The following is a 16,631-nucleotide window of genomic DNA, read 5'->3' as shown; positions in this document are numbered from 1 at the left end:
TAACAGAGGACTATCACATAAAAGTAGAATTAAATTTAATTTCATAATTTCAAGTTGTATAACCATGAAAAGAATGTAATAATTTTATGTAAGAAAGTTGTAGCTGTGTTTAAAATAACATATTTTGGGGTTTCTGTTTGCTTGCTTTGCTTTTGCCTTTTTATGTATTTTTTTAAATAGAGATGGGATCTTGCTATGTTGACCAGGCTGGTCTCAAACTTTTGGCCTCAAACAGTCCTCCCATCTTGGCCTCCCAAAGTGCTGGGATTACAGGTATGAGCCACTGCATCCAGCCACTTTTGCCTTTTTAAAAAATATTGGAATGACATTAAAAAGTGCAGTGAAGGCTGGGCACGGTGGCTCACTCCTGTAATCCTAACACTTTGGGAGGCCAAGGCAGGCGGATCATGAGGTCAGGAGATCGAGACCATCCTGGCTAACACAGTGAAACCCTGTCTCTACTAAAAATACAAAAAATTAGCCAAGTGTGGTGCGGGTGCCTGTAGTCCCAGCTACTCGGGAGGCTGAGGCAGGAGAATGGCGTGAACCCGGGAGGCGGAGCTTGCAGTGAGCTGAGATCACGCCACTGGGCAACACAGCGAGACTCTAGCCTGGGCGACAGAGAGAGACTCCGTCTCAAAAAAAAAAAAAAAAGAAAAAAGAAAAAAAGTGCAGTGAAGAATATAACATTCTATATTCTCATTATTCACAATTAACTACTTTTAATATTTTAACGTGTTTGTTTAGGGTCTTTTAAGATACGTATATATACATGGTTATAAAATTGCATATGTAACATAGGACAGTGTCATTAGAAGAAAACTTTCCAGTAGTTTAAGCTGCACAAATGGGTAATGGGCTACTTTGTGTGTTAATGAACTCCCTATTTCTGGAATAATTTAAGCAGACACTGAATAACCTAATCAGCTTATAAGAATTATTGCAGAATATCAGATAGCGAGGTAAGATAAAAGGTTGAGCTAGGGTAGGCCTTTCAGATTCTTTTCATCTCTGACATTCTAAGATCTAAAATATGTTGCTGTGTTTTATAAAGTATCATTAATTCTGGTTATTACAGGAGGCTTTAAAAACAGGAAAAGAACCTCCAGCTATTTGGAAAGTACAAAAAGCTTTATTACAGAAATTTGTTCCTGAAATTCGAGATGGTCAAAGAGAATTTGCTGCTACAAATAGTGTAAGTAAAATGCATGTTTATATTAGCCTTATTTTGACAATGGTCCTGAAAAAAACAGAATGATTTAAATTTAGAAGTATTTTATATTGAATATTTTTGATATAAAATAGCATATAATTTGAACTAGAATATTGATGCTCTTTGATAGTCTAATATAAAAATAAAGTCATTTGTTAAATATCAGCTATTTAAAATTAAATGACCTTGTACTATTTAACTTTTTTTTTTAATAAAGGAAAGGGATTAATGTTAGCCTATGAAGAGTTCAGATGAACTCAGAGGCTCCTTTATATTGATTATTCTACTAGTCAAATATCCTGATATACCAGAAGACTGATGGAAGTTATTCTGTCATACTTATGTAACTGGAAGTACGACTATGCCTAATGAGATTGCTTGTACATATGGGCTTGTACATATGAAATCAATAATGAGCCTGGGATCAGTTTTTTAGAGGGTAAAATTAGCCCGGCCAGAGCTGCATTTTAAAAACTTGAAGGTTGGCTATGTGATAGTCAATCAAACCAACAAAGTAGCATTTATATGTAGATTGAACAATTATGTAACTCAAAGTATTTCTTTCCTCAGTATCTTGGATATTTTGGAGATGCAAAGAGTAAATACAAAAGAATATATGTGAAGTTCATTGAAAATGCAAACAAGAAGGAATATGTCAGAGTGTGTTCTAAAAAGCCAAGAAATAAACCTTCACAAGCTATCAGGTATGTGTTTTCTTAGGTGATATATTTGTGCATATATATTGGTGTATTATTAATGATACCAATGTACAAAGGAGCACATCAATTAAAGAGATTTTTTTTTTATTATACACAAGTCAAAAAATTTCAGAGCCTGATGAAATAAGTGATTCTTTTGAAGGCATGAGATGGGCACTGCAAAGCTCATGGCTTTCTGTTGTGGGTGGGTGCCCTTTTCTTTTCCCTGAGTCCTTTTGGTGTCACCCTAGTATTGTGAAAAAAAATTGTAGAGGCAAAAAGTTAGAGTCCAGCTTTATGTGACCTAAAGAAGACAACTTCCCTGATGCTCCCTTTTTCATCTATAAAATGTAAATAACAAATAAATTAAATTTAAAATAATTTTTGAGAAAAAAACTATGAGAACTCTACATTACTGGACAAGTGTACACAGTAGAATTATGATTGTGTATTAATGTGACTCTGGGTTGTCTGGAGCATGAATCTGGAAGATAACTGACTTGACCCTGTGGTCTATATGAGAAAGCAGGTATGACCCTAGATATTCTTAATCTAGTGCCAAGTAGGTCCAGTTTCATTAACATTCCCACCTACTGGAAGCAGCTTACCTTATTTTTATGATGGAATTTTATCCACTCAAATCTTCAGACCTGGCAGAGAGCAAATCTTTTTTATTTGAGACAGGGTCTCACCCTGTCACTAAGGCTGCAGTGTGATCACAGCACTGCAGCCTTGACCTCCCAGGCTCAGGTGATCCTCCTGCCTCAACCTCCCAAGTAGCTGGGACTACAGGTGCGCACCACTGTGCCCAGCTAATTTTTGTAGGAATGGGATTTTACCATGTTGCTCAGGTTGGTCTTGAACTCTTGGGCTCAAGCACTTTGCCTGCCTCAGCCTCCCAAAGTGCTGGAATTACAGACGTGAACCACCGTACCCCGATGGCATAGAGCAAATCTTGAGGGACTCTAGGACAGATGCATTTGGGCCCCTCCCCTCCCCTCCCCTTCGACGGAGTTTTGCTCTTGTTGCCCAGGCTTGAGTGCCGTGGCGTGATCTTGGCTCACTGCAACCCCCACCTCCCAGGTTCAAGCGATTCTCCTGCCTCAGCCTCCCAAGTAGTTGAGACTACAGGTGCATGCCACCACTCCCAGCCGATTTTTGTATTTTTAGTAGAGATGGGGTTTCACTATGTTGGCCAGGCTGGTCTCGAACTCCCGACCTCAGGTGATCCACCCGCCTCGGCCTCCCAAAGTGCTAGGATTACAGGCATGAGCCACCGGTCCTGGCCACATTTGGGTTTCTACATCAAAACCTGACACCACCAGAGACTGTGAGAGTTTCTTAGGGTCAGAGGTAGATGTGGCAATTATGGTTATATCATTCATTACCTTCCTAAGCCCACTGATCATCTGTTGTACAGCCTCATAGTCTCTGGGAAATAAGTCCATAAATCAAGGAGGGGAATGAGGAAGTAGAAATAAGGACTGAACTAAAAGTCCCTTAGTAACTGAATATTGAATGCTACTGATGAAAAGAATGTATTTTAAGAAAATTTTATGGGAATCACCATTGAGAGGAATAGGACTTGGACTGTATATTTTGGAGGTATTGGTGAAGGTAATTAGATAATCTTCTCCTGTGATTCTTTTGTATTTTTCTATTTTAGTTTAACAAGATTTCAGTGTGTTAATGAAGTTTGTTTATAACATTGCAGAACTGTTCAAGCTAAGCCAAGTAGTAGTAGTAAAGCTTCTGATCCTCCAGCATCAAAAACTACAACTACAAAAACCCCTTCTGTGAAACCCAAAGTTAAACAGCTAAAAGTAAAGGCTGAGCCACCACCAAAGAAACGGAAAAAATGGAAAGAAGAATTTTCATCATCCCAATCTGACTCATCTCCTGAGATCCATACTAGTAGTAGTGATGATGAGGGTGAGTTTTCCGTGAAATGGCTATCCTGATAACTTTAGATTATCTACATGAGTGGCGAGGAGTGGTGATGCTGACAATTACCAAAATGTATGTATTTTTCAGGGAATTTATCTACCTAATAAATTCTGTTTAGGTTTTTATGAAAGTAAGTTCACATTCCCTGAACATACCAACTGAAGCACAGTTGACCCACACATGCAGCCTTGTAAATAGAAAAGGCAGAACTTACCTTAGTAATGCCAGTTATCTCAACTCTGGATGAGATGGAGGTTAGATCAGATGATTACTAAGAATCACCTACTTCTAAACTTTTTTTTTTGAGACAAGGTTTCATTCTGTCATCCAGGCTGAAGTGCAATGGCATGATCCTAGCTCACTGCAGCGTCGAACACCTGGGCTCAAGTGACTCTCCTACCTCAGCTTCCAAAGTAGCTGGGACTACAGGTGTGCACCACCAAGCCCAGCTAATGTTTTTTTTAAGAGATGGGCTCTTGCTTTGTCACTCAGGACGGTCTCAAACTCCTGGGCTTAAGCAGTCCTTCTGCCTTAACCTCCCAAAGTGCTGGGATTACAGGCATGAGCCTCTACGTCCCGCCTAGTTCTAAACATTTGAGTCTAAGTTTATGCTAGAAGAAAAGAATAATTAAGCCTAGGAAAGAGGAACTCAAATTATAATATAGTAATATATTTAATAACGTATACCACTACATTATTTAATAAATGCTTACTACTGTATATCTGCCACTAGCTAATCATGTACCTGTGACGAAGGTAGGATATCCTCTTAGTTTTTTCTTTTTTTATAAAATGGAAAGGTTGAAATAATCTGTTATCAAACTTCTTGACCTTAGAACCATTTTACATTCTTAAAAATTACTGAAGATCCTAAAATGCATTTATGTAGGTATATCTATTGATATTTACTATATTAGAAATTAAAATGGAGATAGTTGTAATATATAAGATTATACCAGCACACAAATCATGGTGTGTGATATATGTAAGAAATTTCAAGTGGTTCAGTAGTCTAGTACAGAGGTTGCCAAATGGCTTGCAGACTGAATCTGACCCTCAGCCTGTTTTTATAGTTTTATTGGAACACAGCTGCATACATTCATTTGCGTATTTCCATACAGTTGCTTTCCCACCACAGTGGCAGATTTGAGTAGTTCTACAGAGACCATATGACAAAACCTAAAATATTTACCTATAGCCCTTTACAGAAAAAGGTTGCTGGCCCCTGTTTTTCTAGAACGTAAAATTGAATATAAGAAAAGAGTAAGGGATGATGAAAGACCTTGTATGCCATAATAAAGCTAAGAAGCTTGGGATCTTGTAAACAAATGAGAGTCCTTAGAGGGATTTATAAAGGGGAAACAATATGGTGAAACTGAATTTGAATTACAGGACATAATTCAGGCATAAATTGAGTCTGTACCTAAATAGTGGCAGCAAGGATGGAGATGAGGGGACAGTTTTGAGAAATTCAGGATGTAATCTTGGCAGAACTTGAATGGTGAATTAGTTGTTGGGGCTATGGTTGAAGTTGATGTCCAAGATGGTTTCTGACATTACAAGTATCATTGCTTGAGAGATTATCTTAGAAATTATCTGATTAGAAATAGAACCATAATTTAAAAAATTCTTCAGTGCTGAAGTCTACTTTAAATTTACTGTTTTTATTTTTTATTTTTTTATTTTTTGAGTCAAGGTCTACTCCATTGTCTAGGCTAGACTACAGTGGTTCTGTCATGACTCACTGTAGCCTCAACCTCCCAGGCTCAAGTGATCTTCCCACCTCAGCCTCCCAAGTAGCTGGGACTACAGGTGGGCACCACCACACCCAGCTAATTTTTAAATTTTTATCATTGTAGACACAGGGTCTCACTATGTTGCCCAGGCTGATCTCAAATTCCTGGGCTCAAGCAATCCTCCCACTTTGGCCTCCCAAAGTGCTGGGATTATAGGTATAAGCCACTGTGCCCAGTCTAAATGTACTGTTTTTAAATGCTATTTGTGGGCAAGTGCAGTGGTGCACATCTGTACTCCTAGCTACTTGGGAGGCTCAGGAGAAAGGATTACTTGATCCCAGGAGTTTAAGACCAACCTAGACAGACAACATAGTGAGACTCCATCTCTTAAAAAAAAAAAATAAAAAAATAAAGCTATTTGTAAATGGTTGTTTAGAAATATATACATCAGGCTGGGCGCAGTGGCTGATGCCTGTAATCCCAGCACATTGGGAGGCCAAGGAGGGTGGATCGCCTGATGTCAGGAGTTCGAGACCAGACTGGCCAACACGGTGAAACCTTGTCTCTACTAAAAATACAAAAAAATTAGCCAGGTGTGGTGGCAGGCACCTGTAATCCCAGCTACTCGCGAGGCTGAGGCAGGAGAATCATTTGAACCCAGGAGGTGGAGGTTGCAGTGAGCCAAGTTTGCGCTATTGCACTCCAGCCTTGGCCAACTAGAGCGAAACTCCATCTCAAAAAAAAAAAAAGAAGAAAGAAAAAAAAAAGAAAAATATATACATCAGAAAATAAGGAAATTCAATGCCTTGAATATGCAGAGAAGGCATTATACATAATTTTTGCAGTTAGCAGTCTTGCCTACTGCTTAGAATCAAAATGTTTGGTTCTGAATTTGCTCTCAATTATAGTTTCTTCAAATGACAAGATAACATTTTCTTCCCTTGGTAATTTGAGTGACCACTAGGTGTCACTAATAGTTAAGCAAACACTTTTAGTGCCTTTTTTGTTCCTTGTTTTACATTCTCAGGCTAACGAATGGATTTAGTTCTCTTAAGAAGTCAAATATTGATAATAAACATATATTCATAGGCTGGTGATTTTCATTGTTTCAGGACTCCAATGAAGTCTTCGAACAGACTGAGGATTCTAGATACTTTGGTTTATGTGTGCTAAATCTATTGATATTTACTAAATACCAATTCAAAGTTTTAAAATATTTATTTAAAATGAACCCATTACTTATTAATGTGAGGTGTGTTTTTTAAAACAAAATTAACAGTATTTAGTGAGATGAGTACATATCTGCTTCTACATTTAGTTCGTTATTATATGTTATTTTGGCTAAAGTATCAAGAATATCCATACTTAACTGAGAAAGCAATTGAAATATTCCTTCTGTATGTAGTTAGGAAAAGGAGGAGGATTTCAGTTGCCTTCTCAGATACTTATAGATGCTCCTGATACTGACAAGTAGTAGTTTCTTGAGTTTTCATGCTATTACATTAAAATCTATTGGTTTGTCTTAACTTTTATATATCTCTCATCCATGCATGGATTTATAACATTGTTAATTGGTCATGTGAAAATATTAGTTAGCTTGGTGATATAGATTTTCCAATATTTTATTTCACACTTTAAAACACTGGTTAAATATAAATTTGCCTTTTTAACCATTTTTAAGTGTACAATTTATTAGCATTATTTATATTCAAACTGTTGTATAACCCTCACCTCTATTTCCAAAACTTTTATCATCCCAAACAGAAACTGTAACCATTAAGCAACAACTACTTACTCTCTTTTTCCTCCAGCTACTGGTAACCTCTAATCTATTTTTTGTATATTAATTTTGTCCATTCTAAATGTCTCATATAAGTGGAATTATATAATATTTTTCCGTTTGTGTCTGGCTTCTTTCACTTAGCAGAATATTTTCAAGGTTCATCCATGTAAAAGCATATATTAGAACTTCATTACTTTTTATGGCTAAATAATATTCCATTGTATGTTTATACCACGTTTTATTGATGGACATTTGGTTTATTTCTTCCTTTTGGCTAACTGAATAATTGGTGTAATAAACATTGGCATACAAGTATCTAAGTTCCGATTTTCAATTTTGGAGGCATATACCTGAAGCAGAATTGTTATTGTTGTCACATATAATCCTGTGTTTAGCCTTTAGAGGAACCACCAAACTGTTTTCCACATGGTTACACCATTTTATATTCCCACCAGGAAAGCATGATGGTTCCAGTTTTTCCACATCTTTTGCTAACACTTGTTGTTTTCTGTGTGTGTGTGCATTTTTTAAAAGTCATCCTAGCAAGTGTGAAGTGGTATCTCATTGTGGTTTCAATTTGAATTTTTCTAGTGACTAATGATGTTGAGCATTTTTTCCATGTCCTTATTGGCCATTCGTGTATCTTCTTTGGAGAAATGTCTATTCAGATCCATTGCCCATTTTTAAACTGGGTTATTTGTCTTTTTGTTGTTAAGTTGTAGGAGTTTTTAAATATATTTTGGATATTAAACCGTTAATCAGATATATAATTTGAAAATGTTTCCTCCCATTTCGTAGGTTGTCTTTTTTACTTTCTTGATAATGTCCTTTGATGCACAAAAGTTTTAAATTTAGATGAAGCCCAATTTACTTATTTTTTCTTTTGTTGCTCAGCTTTTGTTCACATAGATCCATTGCCAAATCCAAGGACATAAAGATTTACTCCTACATTTTCTATTAAGAGTTTTATGGTTCTTGCTCTTAAGGTCAGATATTTCATTTTACACTATAAAAAAAAAGCACTCATCAATTCTACGAATGATCTCATTAATGAAGTCTTAATTGGGAAGCTCTCAAACTCACAGTAGGGATAGAAGATGTCCAGAATTCTAATTTTCACTTGAAATCTCAAATTTTATCATTGGCAGCAAATACTGTCAGTTGTTTTCCTTGAATGAACAGATTCTCTTAATTTACTTTTAAGAAAATGTCTGCCAAATACCCAAGTCTGGATAGCCATAGTGTATCTGTCAGTCATTCTTTCAAATAAAAATGGTGTTTTGTTGGGGGAAAGAATAGCTAGTTCATCTTGTAACTCACATAACTGTATGGGTGCTCCTCCTGGTCATACCCATTATACTTACACAGAAGGGCTTTATGTGTACCTGCTATTTCATCACACAGAATATTAAAAGACATCTATTCAAGAGTAGAAATTTCATAAAAGTAGTAATTTTTACTCCTTCATCAAGGACTATTATTTTTTATGTTATCTTTTTTTGAGACAAGGTCTCACTCTTACCCAGGCTGGAGTGCAGTGGTGCAATCACGGCTCACTGCAACGTCAATCTCCAGGCTCAGGTGATCCTCCCACCTCAGCCTCCTGGGTATCTGGGACTACAGGCGCATGTGTGCCACCATAGCTGGCTATTTTTTTGTATTTTTTAGTAGAGACGAGGTTTTTCCATGTTGCCTAGGCTCTTTTTGTTTGTGTTTGTATTTTGTTTGTTTCTGAGATGGAGTCTCGCACTATCATCCAAGCTGGAGTGCAGGGGTGCGATCTTGGCTCACTGCACCACCTCCCAGGTTCAAGCGATTCTCCTGCCTCAGCCTCCTGAGTAGCTGGGACTACAGGCGCCCGCCATCACGCCTGGCTAATTTTTTGTATTCTTAGTAGAGACAGGGTTTCTCTATGTTGGCCAGGCTGGTCTTGAATGCTTGACCTCGTGATCCACCTGCCTCGGCCCCCCAAAATGCTGGGATTACATGCGTGAGCCACCGCATCTGGCCTTGCCCAGGCTCTTTTTTAATTTTGTATTTTTAGAGACAGGTCTCACTCTGTCACCCAGGCTGGAGTGCATGGTGCAATCATAATTCACTGTAACCTCAAACTTCTGGCACAAGCAATCTTCTCACCTCAGTCCCCCAAGTAGCTAGGACTACAGGTATACACCACCACACCCAGCTAATTTTAAAGTTTTTTGTAGAGACTGGGTCTCACTCTGTTGCCCAGGCTAGTCTTAAACTCCTGGCCTCAAGCCATTGTCCTGCTTCAGCCTTCCAGAGTGCTGGGATTACAGGCATGAGTCACCGCACCTGGCCCTAAGACTACTCTGGTTGTTAATTAAGAGATGGGGTCTTATTCTGTCACAGGAGAGGAGTGGTACCTTTTTAGCTCACTGCAGCCTCGAACTCCTGGGCTCAAACAATCCTCCTACCTCAGGCTGCCAAGCAGCTAGTACTACAGGTGCATGCCACCACACCTAGCTAACTTAAAAATTTTTTTGTAGAGATGGTATCTCGCTAGATTGCCTGGGGTGGCCTTGAACTCCTGACCTCAAGCAATCTTCCCGCTTTGGCCTCCCAAAGTGCTGGTATTATAGGTGTGAGACACCATGCCCAGCCCCTAGGACTGTTCCTAAGTGAAACTGACTTTTTCCCCCTCCGAATACATGGTAGTGACATGACAAAGTCATGCAAAGTATATTACTACTAGTAGAGTTTGTTGTCATTGCCTTCATTTGTGGTAAGTAAGGCACCATCAATTTTACCCAATATTGGTTTTGCAAATGGCAATGCAGTGAAGAAAGTTCATAATATCTTAATATTATCATGAATACAGTTTTGGTATCAGAGACCACTGAAAGGGTTTTGGGGTCCCCCCTGGGGTCCATGGACTGTACTTTAAGAACTGCTGTTTAAAATACATACACCTACTATAGGCAAGGCACGGTGGCTTACAGCTAATCTCAGCACTTTCAGAGGCTGAGACAGAAGGATCACTTGAGACTGAGAGTTCAAGACCAGCCTGGACAACACAGTGAAACCCCATCTCTAAGAAGAAAAAAAATATATATGTATATATATACACACACACACACATACACATATATGCACACTATATACCCACATTAAAAATATTTTTAAACCTGCTATTTAAGGGTATGACTTGATTATATATTTGAATACAAAAAGTCAAAATTGAAACAAACTTTTTTTTTAGATGGAGTCTTGCTATATTGACCAGGCTGGTCTTGAACTCCCGGGCTCAATCAATCCTCCCACCTCAGCCTTCCAAGTAGCTGGGACTACAGGTGTGCACCAGCGCACCCAACAAGTTAATCTCCTAGTTCTTCCCATTGGATTTGAATGAAATTTCCTCTGTGCACAGGCTGCGTTTACATTAAAACGATTTTTTTCTTTTTTTCTTTTTCTTTATGAGACAGAGTCTTTACTCTGTTTCCCAGGCTTGAGTGCAGTGGTGCAATCACAGCTCTCTGCAGTCTCAACCTCCTAGACTCAAGCAGTCCTCTTGCCTCAGCCTCTTGAATAGCTGGGAATACTGGTACATGCCACCACACGTGGCTAATTTATTATTTTTTAAATTGAAACGATGTCCCACTATGTTGCCCTAGCTGGTCTTGAACTCCTGGGCTCAAGCAGTCCTCCCACCTTGGCCTCCCAAAGTGTTGGGATTACAGGCATGTGCTACTGCACCTGGCATACTTCTAAAAATTTTAATACATCCTAGGCAGGAATTTTATAGCAATATATGTGTAGGAATAAAATGGAAATCTATGTATTACTCATACATTGGATGTCATACGATTTCTTTACTACTAAACATAGAGAAACCATCAAGACTAGAGTAGCACCACCTGGCACCAGATGTCTGTGGTGGGATCCAGCGGAAGACAAATAGTTTCTTACCCAGTCTACTTTTTCTGGTGTTGGGCTTCAGAATCACCTAGGAAGGGCCAGGCATGGTGGCTCACGTGTGTAATCCCAACACTGGGAGGCTGAGGCGGGCGGATCACCTGAGGTCAGGAGTTTAAGACCAGCCTGGCCAACATGGTGAAACCCCGTCTCTACTAAAAATACAAAAAAATTAGCCAGGCATGGTGCTGTGTACCTATAATCCCAGCTACTCCGGAGGTTGAGGTGGAAGAATTGCTTGAACCTGGGAGGCGGAGGTTGCAGTGAGCCAAGATCACGCCATTGCACTCCAGCCTGGGCAACAAGAGCAAAACTCTGTCTTAACACACACACACACACACACACACACACACACACACACACCCCACAAAAGAATCACCTAGGAAGCTTTTTAAGAGCATAATACTTAAGCTTCGTCACCACTACCACGACCACCACCACTACCAAAGATTCTGTTTTAGGAAGTCCAGCAGTCTGGCTTTTTGTTCTATTGTTAACAAAGCTCTGCAGTCATTGTGATGTGCAAACCAGCTTTGAGAATCCCAGACCTTTTAAAGGTAAGGTGAGAAGTCTTGAATTTGAAGAAATTGTATCTGCAATCTGCTTCTAGAGTCTCGTTATAGAGAAAAGTGTTTTTTAAATTGTCAGGAAGGAAAATTTAATATTTAACCCTTTCTCCCTCCCAGAATTTGATCCTCCCGCTCCCTTTGTTACTCGCTTTTTGAACACAAGAGCAATGAAGGAAACCTTTAAGAGCTACATGGAATTGCTTGTTAGCATTGCCTTGGACCCTGACACAATGCAAGCCTTAGAGAAGAGCAATGGTACAGTCTTCTAAGCAGTACTTTCTTGGTAGTAATTCCTGGAATTAAAAAAAGAAATCTTGTCCGTTAGTTATATGTTTATATGTAGTTACATGTTTATAGGTGGCTTGTGTAATATATACCTATAAATTGTCAGTTAAATACATAGCATCTTAATTCTATAAAATGGTCATATCTTTTCATGCATTCTCTGAATATTTGAACTTTTATTGCTTTCTACTTGTGGGAAAATTGTATAGCTACTAACCAGTTTCTTCCAACTCTAGAATCTAATCATCTTCATAAATAGTTTACTAAGTTTTGGTATTACATGGAAGGTCTGTATGTCAGTATATTTTATTTTCCAATAATTGAAAAGATGAACCAGATAAAAGTGGCATAAAGATTAAAATCATATACTTGTATATTTAGTAAAAGATACATCATAACAATTATTTTCTGATCAATTAGTATTAAACCAGTAAATGCACTGGGTTATACCAATTAATATTATTCCTTTTAGTTATTTGAGAAATCTCCATACTGTTTTCCATAGCAGTTGTACTAATTTACATTCTCACCAGCAGTCCCACTACTGAGTATCTACATAAAGGAAAATAAATCATACCAAAGAGACACATGCACACGTATGTTTATTGCAGCACAGTTCACAACTGTAAAGATATGGAAAGTGACCATCAGCCGATGAGTGGATAAAGAAAATATAGTGAATTCTATTCAGCCATAAAAAAGAGTGAAATAATGTCTTTTGCAGCAACTTGGGTGGAACTGGAGGTCATTATTCTAACTGAAGTAACTCAGGAATGGAGAACCAAGTATCACATGTTCTCACTTATAAGTGAGAGCTAAGCTATGGGTACACAAAGGCAGTGTGGTATAATGGACATTGGAGACTCAGACGGGGAGAGGGTGAGAAAGGGGTAAGGGATGAAAAACTACCTATGGGGTACAATGTACACTACTTGGGTGATGGATGCACTGAAATCTCAGACTTCACCACTATACAGCTCATCCATGAAACCAAAACCACCTGTACCCCTAAAGCTATTGAAATTTTTTAAAAGTTGTTGTTAAAGAAGAAAATAAAAGGTACAGGAAGAATATGGCATTATAGTCTTATGGAACCACCACTGTATATGTGGTCTGTCATTGCCAAAAATGTCATTATGCAGTGCATGACTATATACTGTTTTATTATGTTCACATACTTAGGCACATATTCTAGTTTAACCTTAAAACAACTTAGCCATTTTGTGGATTAAGACAGGTTCAGAGAGGTTAAGTGACTTGCTTAAGGGCCCACAAACTGGAAAGTGGCAGAGAAAGGATTAAAATAAAAAGTCTTCTAATTTCTGGTCCAGTTCTTCTTACCACGTAATCAGAGACAGTAACCTATATATCAGTCATTTTCGAGTAATGTGGAGCTGGAAGGGACTTTAGATATTAACTAGTCTAAAACATTTATTTTGTAAAGTAAAGTTCAAAAGAGATTAAAGTTAGATAACAAGTTAGAGGTTGAAGAACCATGATTAGAACTCAGTTAATCCCAGGTCAGCATTTTTGCTATTAAATGTTATATTCCTTGCATCATAAAATATGCTTCTCTTTGTGGTAGTCATTTCTGTATAGTTGTATTTTGAAAGATTTTTAAAAATTGCTTATCAGTGTTTTCTGATTTTTCTCTAATACAAGGGGAGAAAAATTTTTAAGGTTATTATTTTTAAATCACAAGTGTTTAAAACTTGTTTTTGTAGAATGTAAATATAGTATTAGAACAGATTTAATCACTAACAGAAAGACTATATAAACAATCATTTTACTTAGCTGTGAAACTTGTGACCTGGATTCTGGGGATTTTTTTCCAGAAAGGTTATTAGAAGCAGTTAGTATTATAAAATATAATAAATTACTATGCTGATAAATTAAGAGTCTAATAATCTAAAATGTTTAATGCTACACCAAAACTAATTATATTCTAAAAGTGCTTTTCTTAATGGAACTTAAAGTTCAGAGTGTTGACATTGAAAGCCAAAAGCTTTGAATAGGAATCTTTGTCATAATTTTACTCTCCCCTCTTTTTCTAAAATAACTATTTTGATTCATATTTTTCATACTGGGTTTTGATCATTTTTCTTCCCCTACTTTTTCTTTGCTTCAAATTAAAGTGACTTAATATCCCTTGGTCATACTCAGTGTTTTGTTAGATCAGTTTGTATTTTGTAATACTACGATTGTTCAGATTGTTCAGAGGGTAAATGAGGTCTGAAGAAATTAGGCAGCTTGCCCATTGGTCACATAGCTGCCACATATCAGTTGTATTCAGTTAAAAGCCAGTTCTAGTTTATCCAGCAGTTCTAGTTCAGCTAAAACTTAGGACTTTGGATCCTCATATAGTGCTCATCCCATCATCATACTGAGCTGCCTCTTTCTCACTTGCTATTATAAACCTACTTTTCAAGTTAACCTTTGTTCAGAAAGCTTCATGTCCAGTTTTTTGCAATCAATATTTTACATATGCCAATGAATTTAGTGTATTTTAATACATGTTTTGAGAAAAAGTTGGAATTTTTATTAAGTATTTATTGATAGTTTATCCTGTTAAATTATAATGTTGTTTCAGATGAGCTACTTTTACCTCATATGAAAAAAATAGATGGCATGCTAAACGATAACCGAAAGAGACTTCTTTTGAATCTTCATTTGGATCAATCATTCAAGGTATTTCCTTCTGATGACTTATTAGCAAAACTCAATGGCAATCATAGTCTTCAGTATAATAGAAAGGACATTTATGAAAATCATTCACTTACAAAATTTTTCACCTAACAAAAATTTGGTTTTTATTCATTGTAAGTCTATTTAGTTTGTCTTTTTTAGTGTTAATCATTTGCTTTTCTCCACTTAAATTTATTTTTTAGGCATTTATAGTTATCTATTTTGTATCTTCTATAAAATAATTTCCAGATGTCTCCGAAAGTATTTCCTTTAAACTACTGTATTCTAATTTTTTCTTTTAACATTTCAAAATTTTTACGTTTTGTCTGTAATTAAAATTAGCTTTTCCTTAGCACAGTTGTCAAAATTCCCCTTACGTGCCTCATTTATTCAATATCAGAGGAAACATTGATTTTTATAAGGGTAGGAAATGTATATAATTCTATCTGTTAATATATCTTGGCAATATAAGTTGGTTTTGGTGTTATCAGAAATATAGAAAAGAGCTAATCTAAACTCAGATAATTTATCATAGAAGCTACTTAGTAATTTAAAAATTTCTAGCTTTTTTTTTTTTTTTTTTGAGACGGAGTCTCGCTCTGGTACCCAGGCTGCATTGCAGTGGCACAACCTTGGCTTGCTGCAACCTCTGCCTCCTGAGTTGAAGCGGTTCTTGTGCCTCAGCCTCCTGAGTAGCTGGGATTACAAGTGCCCACCACTACACCCGACCAATTTTGATATTTTTAGTAGAGACAGGATTTCACCATGCTGGCCAGTCTGGTCTTGAACTCCTGACCTCAGATGATCCCCCCACCTTGGCCTCCCAAAGTGTTGGGATTACAGGCGTAAGCCACTGCACCTGGCCGAGCTTTTTATTTCAATTGGAGAAGAGGCACGCAAATTTATTAACGTGCACATGGGAGAGAATCACAGAGTGATTACTCCCTAGCCTTTCTTATTCAAAGTATAATATCACATTGAGAATCATTTGGTTATATCTACTTTGGGGAACATTTTTTAATTGATGGTAACAATATTATACATTTGAATAACTTGTCCACATCCCTATTTATGTGAACTCCATGTAAAAGTGAATATTGACTTCATTTCAATTAGGTGAAAACTGAGGCTATTAGATTGTGTTTAAAACTAAATGACACTAAACTATCATAGTAGTCATGTATTCTTCACTGCCGTGTACTCGCAGCAGGAAAAAAAGTTAGAAGCTAGTAAGAAATCCAGTACTAAGAATTTCGTCTCCTGACTCACAGTCCAGTTTGTGTTTTTTTGTTTTTGTTTTTGAGATGGAGTCTTGTTCTTTTGCCGAGGCTGGAGTCCAGTGGCGTGATCTCAGCTCACTACCATCTCCACCTCCTGAGTTCTAGAGATTCTCCTGCCTCAGCCTCTCCTACTCAGACTGGATGTAGCTGGGACCACAAGCATGCCCCACGACATCCGGCTAATTTTTGTGTTTTCAGTAGAGATGGGATTTCACGATGTTAGTCAGGCTGGTCTCGAACTCCTGACTTCAAGTGATCCACCTGCTTCGGCCTCCCAAAGTGCTGGGATTATAGGCATGAGCCATGGCACTCGGCTCTAGCCCAGTGTTTCCTACTTAACTGCTGCCTTCAAATAAATGAAATATTCTTTTGTGAAATACTATATTTTGTGGAACAAGGGAACATTTTTAGATAGGTGTTTTCTAAAGATTTACTAAATTTTAAAAATTACCAGGTTTGGCTAATCACTGTAGAAACGTCAAACCAGTTCTTTAACAAG

General features: G+C 37.5%; 1 protein-coding gene across 2 annotated transcripts in view; it reads left to right on the top strand.

Annotated features, from left to right (window-relative positions):
- The window catches only part of QSER1 (glutamine and serine rich 1), an 83,217-nt gene that overhangs the window by 57,253 nt on the left and 9,333 nt on the right, over nucleotides 1–16,631 (top strand). Inside the window, exons 6-10 of one of the 2 annotated variants that reach the window (XM_045371653.3) lie at nucleotides 1,079–1,195; nucleotides 1,784–1,917; nucleotides 3,626–3,843; nucleotides 12,000–12,137; nucleotides 14,758–14,855. In XM_045371653.3, coding sequence (XP_045227588.2) covers nucleotides 1,079–1,195; nucleotides 1,784–1,917; nucleotides 3,626–3,843; nucleotides 12,000–12,137; nucleotides 14,758–14,855 — 705 coding nt within the window. The remainder of the gene's footprint in view (nucleotides 1–1,078; nucleotides 1,196–1,783; nucleotides 1,918–3,625; nucleotides 3,844–11,999; nucleotides 12,138–14,757; nucleotides 14,856–16,631) is intronic. The other variant, XM_045371654.3, reaches the window with a different exon arrangement.

This window comes from Macaca fascicularis, chromosome 14 (assembly GCF_037993035.2).
Source record: "Macaca fascicularis isolate 582-1 chromosome 14, T2T-MFA8v1.1".
NCBI classification, from domain to species: domain Eukaryota; kingdom Metazoa; phylum Chordata; class Mammalia; order Primates; family Cercopithecidae; genus Macaca; species Macaca fascicularis.
The sequence above is the reverse complement of the archived record's forward strand: the minus strand, read 5'-3'. Positions and strand labels throughout refer to the sequence as shown.